The sequence below is a fragment of the Salvelinus sp. IW2-2015 genome, linkage group LG19 (assembly GCF_002910315.2).
Source record: "Salvelinus sp. IW2-2015 linkage group LG19, ASM291031v2, whole genome shotgun sequence".
Classification (NCBI taxonomy): domain Eukaryota; kingdom Metazoa; phylum Chordata; class Actinopteri; order Salmoniformes; family Salmonidae; genus Salvelinus; species Salvelinus sp. IW2-2015.
Genome location: NC_036859.1, coordinates 9,915,737 through 9,923,583, shown reverse-complemented (window position 1 = coordinate 9,923,583; position 7,847 = coordinate 9,915,737). Strand labels below are relative to the sequence as shown.

The following is a 7,847-nucleotide window of genomic DNA, read 5'->3' as shown; positions in this document are numbered from 1 at the left end:
ATGTTAAACTTGAGTACGATTTTAAGATGTCATATATTCCATAAATCATTTCTCTATCTATGGTGTTTTTTTTGCAAACCATCAAACAATGTGACCTCATAGTCTTACATTTTCAGACTCTACAAAAAGGAGACCATGTTTGCTCACTCACACATTGTTTAACCCATCTTTAAAATTGTAGCTATACCCAGACCAGAGATACTTATTTTAAAAAACATTTTATTTTCATAGGCATTTTTACAGGCTAAATCAAAACTGAAATGCACCATGGCTTATGGGGCTCCCGAGTGGCACAGCGTTCTAAGGCACTGCATTTCAGTGCTAGAGGCGTCACTACAGACCCTGGTTTGATCCCGGGCTGTATCACAACCGGCCGTGATTGGGAGTACCATAGGGCGSTGCACAATTGGCCCAGCGTCGTCCGGCTAGGGTTTGGCCGGGGTAGGCCGTCATTGTAAAATAATAATTTGTCCTTAACTGACTTGCCTAGTTTAAAGTAGGAGGCCTCTTTTAGTAGGTAGTGTGCCAGTTCAGTTTGTGTGTACCCCAAAAATAAACACACAAGACAATACCCAGTGTAAAGTTAAAAWAAGAGAGCGCCATACACAAACTCTTCTAATTGGGCTAAAGTGAGATGAAGGCCTGAGTCTTTCTGGTAACGGACATCATCTCCTCAGGAGGCAGTTACTGGACAACATGGCATTTGAAAGGTAATTGTGAGGGGTCATTTACTCCTATGCTGCCAGTGAGGCACCTTATAGAGATGAAGAGGATACAATGTTATTAAAACATACTGTATCCATGATAAACATATATATTTTACCTTTATTTAAAGATAGGTGGACAACAGAGTAAATATAATCACACACACACACAAACTAGATTTAACAACTCAACATTGCCGCCTAGAGGTGATTGTGTGGGTGAACTGTGAGTGTGAGCCTGTTCCTCTGTTTTGGAGGTCTCCAATGTCATGTACTGTACAGTAGGAAAACACAAAATCCGTTACTGGATACACATTACTTGACTTCTTTTAAAATAAAAACTTGAACCTCATGTTTAATAAAATCACAAAGAAGCATATTTAGAATTATTTTAACCTGTTCCATTTTATTTACGTTAGACTCATTTTCTATGTAATCACGTGTAAAAAGTAGGCTAGCAGCATTGTGTAATTTTTTTAAATAAAAAAATAGAAAAGTAGACATTTGCATTTAACTAGTACATAACTCAATATTTTGAATAAGTATATATTTAAGCAACGCCCGAGGGGGTGTAGTATATGGCCAATATACCACAGCTAAGGGCTGTTTTCAAGCATGACGCAACACAGAGTGCCTGGATACAGCCATATACCACAAATCCCCGAGGTGCTTTGTTGCTATTATAAACTGGTGACCAACGTAACTAGAAGAGTAAAAAGTAATCTTTTGTCATACCCGTGGTATAATATATTTATAAACTGAGTGATTTTGTAATGGCTGGAATTAAATAAATGGAACGGAGTCAAACGTGGTTTGCTCATGTTTGATGTGTTTGATACGGTTCCATTAAATCCATTCAAGCCATTACAATGAGCCCGCCCTCCTATAGCTCCTCCCACCACCCTCTTTTGCCTGATACATGATCTGTGAAAAAATCCCTTTACATTTTTACCCAGGGAATATTTTGTCCAGAGTGCATATTTTGCTGTTGTACCGCAAAAGGAGAACTTGCTCAAACTGATCATCAGTCAAACCATTCCTTTTAGGGGTGAGAATGTTCCCGTTATGACTGAAGAGGCGCTCCACAAGAGCACTTGAGGGTAGGATGGCATTGAATTTGAGGAACAGCTTTCTCACTCTCTGGAAGTATTTCAGGCAACTGAGATTTTTGCTGGTTCCCTCGAGGTACCTCCGGACTTCCTCTTCTGTGTCACTGTTGCCAGTCCCAGGTCCGAAACTAAAGAATTCGTCTTCTGACTGCACGCTGTCGCTGCTGATTGGCGCACCATCAGTCAGCTCCAAACGGGTTGCCTCAGCCACCAGCATCAAATGCATGTCTTCCCTCTCAGCTTCTGGTAGCCACCACAAACGGAATTGTGGTGTAGTTGCTGTCGCCATTTTTGCATCYAGACTGGCAAAGAGCTGTTTGAAACGGGAATCTATCGCGTCTAGAACAGGGTTGATGACGTCCAAGAGATAAAGTGCAAGAGTTTTCTTCTCACATAGCTTTTTCTTCAATGTGAGTACCGTAGGTATGACCAGTCCAAGAAAACATTTTTGCTCTCCTTGGAAGAGTTCCAGTGCAAAAGCAAGTGGCTTGAAGACATTTATGTATTCTTTTAAAAATGCTATCTCATAAGATAGCAGTCTTGGGACCCCAAAGCTGTCACAAACATCCATTAGTTTTGTTTCAGGGAGAGAGACCATCTTTTCCACTGCAGAGTATTCAGAAATCCAGCGACTCACAGAAGGAGCGGTCAATTTCATTTTCTCTATGTCCTCCACTGCTGCTATAGCCAATGGGGATTGGTGGATGCTGTTCCATATGGCAAAACATTTGGCCATTGCGCTGCAGTACACTTGGGCAGTTTCTCCCTGTTGTGATAGAACTTGCGCTAGATCGTGGGAGGCAATCAGATTCAATGCGTGCGATGCACATCTCTGGTGCGGCAGCAGAAAGAGGTGCATGGCCTCATCTGCTCCGTCAAGTATGGTGCCCACGTCCTGAAATTCAACAATGTCATCTTCATAGTTGTCATTGTCCCCCTTTGAAAACTCTTTGAAGACTTTGACGAAGTTGCTGCCATTATCAGTGACTGTAGCCTGAAGTTTGTTTTCAATATTGTAAGCCAAATGAATCTCGTGTATTTTGGCTGCAATTGTTTCAAATGTGTGCGAGCCCCGTATTCTGGCACAGGCAAGTGCAGCAGACTTCCTCTCCAGCTCATTCTTCTCAATCCAATGACATGTCATCCCAATGTAGCTTCTGTTGTGAGCTGACCAGATATCAGCTGTAGTGCACACAGATTGTACACTGTTCAGCTTTTCCTTTAGCTCCTCCTTCATTTTGGAGTATGCCATCATAATTCCATTGATAAAAGTATTTCGGGTCATGGACATCTTCCCTCCACTTAAGCCCTCAATCAACTTCCTGAAAGCAGGCTGTTCCAAGACAGACAGCGACTGGACATTTTCCACCATAAAGTTGAAGACCAGGGTGTTCACTTTTGGCTGTGACGCCATTTGATTGACAAGGTTTTCCAGCTTGGATTTCTTGTAGCGTGGCTCCTTAGGAGAGTCTGTGGGTGATCCATTGGGTCCATCCATCTCACCTTTAGGCGACTTCAGATACATGATTGCATGCTTTCTCTGAAATACAATCAAAAAAAAGAATGTATTAATACACCTTAATTTACAGTATATCAGAACATCCCTAGAACACCCAACCTATTTATTGTCATATGTACCAGAGCCAGATACTGTCCCATAATCTTTTGAATGTGCTTTAAGATTATATCATCAAATTTCATTTAAAGGGGCAATCAGCAGTTGAAACTACAACAAAGCAAACWCCCCACCCCTGTTTCTGTAAAAATCTGAGAGACAGGGCTGGAGAAATGTAACCACTCTCAAATTCATAGACAGAGCTATGAATGTGAGGACTGGCCATCCATTATAGTTTTAACCAAGTTGAGGCTATGTAGTGTTTGTTTACATTTACTTTAATTACAAACATTGGCGTAAAACAAGCTTATATTTCAGGTTCTGATGGAGTATAACATTTGAACTAGGCTTATGAGGCATTTATAAGTTATATTCTTCAAGAATCAATGGGTACATATCATTCATTTAAAAAATCAAAAAATTGATGTGGCAACTGCTCCTTTAAGATATATTTGTAGATTAATTTACTTGTACCTTTTACGGCGATTATTTTTATGAAGAACATTTTCATAATTTGTTGGCGCTTGAAGCCCATTCAAAAAACTACAAGGCTGAGAGGGCAGTTACACTGACCACCAGTAGTAGTACCCCATATGTCCATGATATACATTTCATTAAGGGTGCATCTCAATAGCCWTATGTGGCTTCCTCGCCTCATCTCCATCTCCTTCATCTTTACTAATAGGAAACAACAGGTCAGGTGAAACTTGGTTGATCCCTTTACTTTCAACTTTTTCTAGTCACAAAATACAGAGGTTTAATCATTAGACCAAACCATTGCAAAACGGAACGTGAGTTTCTATTGGACAAATTCAGGTAGGTCCATCCCCGTTTCGTTTGCTTACATTTAAGAAACGTTTTGCAACAGAATTGGCGTGATGAATACATGCCTCTGTATTGAGACACTGCCCCCTCCCCCCCMAAAAATGTATTTGTTGTTGCTGTTTTTRTGTTTTTTGTTGTTGCAGTTTTCGAGTAGGTGAAAATTACGATGCATTGCAATGTTTGAATATAATTTCAATTAAAATGTTAGAATTTCATTTCCAAGTGACTTTTTTTGGTACTTGCTATACAGTATCCTTGGGATTCAATTGACGTTGAACTGTAAAATGGTTATGGTAAGGTTTAGTGTGGTAAGAATATGGCAACGCATGAGGGAACCAATGAAATGTCCGTATASGCTCGATGAAATGTACCAGCACCCAATCAAAACACAGTAAAGCCGTCATTATTTTATTGTGAAAGAACGTTAGTAGCTAGGCCGGAGGTGGTTTATAAAGTTGGTACGGGCCACATGTTTTACAAACGACCTGCTTTTTTTTAACCCACCATAGAACATGTTAATTGAAAGCATTCAACTCACCTCCAAATGTTTCTTCAGATTTGATGTCGAGTTCTTGGAGGTAGACAACATGCGGATTTTGGGTTTGCATAGAACACACTGGACGGTCATATTTTTTTCTCTTAATTCCTTGAAAATGAAATGTTGTCTATATTGCCAGACATGGAAAGATGTGGCAAGAGCACCGGCATCCATTTTTAAGAAATTATCCGCGCAATGTGTCGTATTTAGTGCGAGACTGCAAGCGGTCAAACAGGGGTGTATTCATTTCGGCAATTCTGTTGCAAAACGTTTCGTTTGTTAAAACAGAAACAGTTTACTCCAAACGGAAGTTTTTATTAACGAAAACGAGACTTTCTATTTGACAAATTCARGTAGGTCCCCCCTGTTTGTTCCGTTTGCACCCGATGTAGTCTAATCTGGTGCTGTTTGGTTCTTTTAAACTGTAAACAGTTTCCGTTGCAAGACGTAATGAATACACCCCAGACAAAGCGCACTGCAATGGCCTGATTACGTAACGACGTAATCTGGATTACTTGTAATGCGTTACTACGATTGGTTGCTTTTTAACCAAGTAACCTAGCCCCCTGTGTGTTTGTGGACATGTTCCAGGTTGTCTTTATTGCAGTCGGTATGATCGCATCTCAGGAGATATTGATGTGGCTCCTTTATTATTGAGTGTGTCCCTAATTATATTTTAAAAGGAACTGAATGGCAATAATTTGACCAAATTGTCACCATAAAAATATTATATTTTGATCTTGTGGCATATATCATAGAGATTTGCGCCAAAYACAACATGTGTAGACCTTACCGTGAACTGCTTACTTATGAGCCCTTAACCAACAATGCAGAGTTTATAAAAAGTAATACAAATGTGCTAAATAAACTAAAGGAAAATAGTAAAATAGCAACAACAAAAAAAGCAGCAATGTGAAGAGTGTGAAGGAATGTGAATATACAGTGCATTCAGAAAGTATACAGCCCCCTTCACCTTTTCCACATTTTGTTATGTTACAGCCTTWATCTAAAATGCATTAAATTWAAAAAAAATCCTCAATCTWCACACAATACCCCATACTAAGACAGAGAAAATAGGTTTTTAGATATTTTTGCCAAAGTATAAAAAATACCTTATTTATATATGTATTCAGACCCTTTGCTATGAGACTCGAAATTGAGCTCAGGTGCATCCTGTTTCCATTGATCATCCTTGAGATGTTTCTACAACTTGATTGGATTACCTGTGGTAAATTCAATTGATTGGACATGATTTGGAAAGGCACACACCTCTCTATATAAAGTCCTACAGTTGACAGTGCATGTCAGAGCAAAGAGCTCCGTGACAGGATTGTGTCGAGGAACAGACCTATGGAACGCCGTTTGGGTCTTTCCGTGTCAAAAAAGATACGATGTGTCAAATAAGCTTGTTGACCAATCAGTTAATTGATCCCCAATCCTTAGGTAAAGCTGTACAGTGCAATATGAATGTCAATACACACAATAGGCTGACTGGGGAGGTGATTTCACACACGCGATAAGAGCTACAACGCTAATATTTGCGTAAAGTCTTCACAGTTATGTTCTGTGGGTGTCACCGAGTAGACTGATACCCCATTTCATTGCTTCACATTCCAACATTGTTTTACATTATCTAGTCTAAATATGGCATGACTCCGCCAATTTTAACYTTCTGCATCACTTTCAAAGTACGTTTATTTTGAAGGCAAACCACAAATTCCACTATTGTGCCTAATCCTTATTGTGGCTAGCTTCTATAAGSGATTTGCGTCAATTCAAATCTGGTATCAGGACAAAATGTGATTCAGAGTCACCGAATATACTTTAAGTATTTTTATTMAACTCAAGCGATAAATGGTAAATGCAATTTTCGTATATACGGGTTCACTGTAACACCTCTCAGGGTAGAACAGAGAACTGGCAGGATGTAAGTAAACAGCTGTTCTTATACTGTGATAGACGTAGTTCCAACCCGTCTGTTGGCCTATCACAGTAGAGGCTGAGCGTGGTTTAAACTTGCTTAGCCTATCGCCGGCGCTCAGGCTGGTCCCAGCCTCTTGGCGCTCCTTGGTGTCCGGCGCTGTTGCTGTGTAGATTACGCTCCCACACCCTAGAGACTGAGGTCAGACAGTTCTGTAACATTGTTTGAGCCACTTGCACCTGCATAGAAAGCATACTGTTCTCGCTCAAGGTTAACCACAGCTTCTCAGCACACTTATCTGGGGCAAAATGTTACTTCCMGCACACACACAGGAACCTASACCAACAGTTGCTAATATTCAATTATAGCGCAATAAACACGGATCCTCACACTTCACAACACATAATCCGGTCCGGTTGAGCCTCACTAGCCAGATGAAGCTAGCTGGCTGTTTATAATGTTAGTTTTGGCCAACAGGATTAAGTAGTTGGCTAGCTATTTATTTTCATGAACTAAAGTTAAATGTCAATAGGCAAACAACAAGTGGCTACCTAGCTAATACTTACAAGGATTCCTAAATCATTGCTAAGAATAATAAAAATGACTGCATTTTCTACTGGTCACTGTTTTCAGGCAGGTTGTATTGGTGCTAGCTAGGTACCAAGCTAAAGSTAGCTAGCTATCCCAGAAGTAGCGGTCCAACAAATTATGCTTTATTACCAACGTAAACACATTGTTCGTGGCCAGTGTGTGCTTGTTTGCAGATTTTTTTTTACAGCTTTGACAGTGCTACTGATAGTAGTGGTGGCGCTTGGCTTGCACGTGCAAATTCAGCACACAAAACATTGTAYAATRGAATTGTGTTATTTGACATGTCAAATTAAAAGCTTATTTAACCGTTAATAGTGTTATTTGATGTCTTTTTTCACACGCAAAGACCCAAACGACATTCCATACTRACCTGGGGAAGGGTACCAAAAAAGTTCTGCAGCATTGAAGGTCCCCAAGAACACAGTGGCCTCCATCATTCTTAAATAAAAKAAGTTTGGAACCACCAAGACTCTTCCTAGAGCTGGCTGCCCAGCCAAACTGAGCAATCGGGGGAGAAGGGCCTTGGTCTGGGAGGTGACCAAGA

The 7,847-nt window shown here is 40.2% G+C and overlaps 1 protein-coding gene across 1 annotated transcript; it reads right to left on the bottom strand.

Moving 5' to 3' along the window:
- Positions 1–248: 248 nt before the first annotated feature.
- Positions 249–5,350, bottom strand: LOC111979296 (uncharacterized). The gene is made up of 2 exons (XM_024009744.2): positions 4,792–5,350; positions 249–3,353 (listed from the first exon to the last, which is right to left on the bottom strand). Exons 1-2 carry the CDS (start codon positions 4,963–4,965, stop codon positions 1,653–1,655), a joined length of 1,875 nt encoding a protein of 624 aa, XP_023865512.1. The 5' UTR covers positions 4,966–5,350; the 3' UTR covers positions 249–1,652.
- Between the last annotated feature and the right edge of the window lie 2,497 nt (positions 5,351–7,847).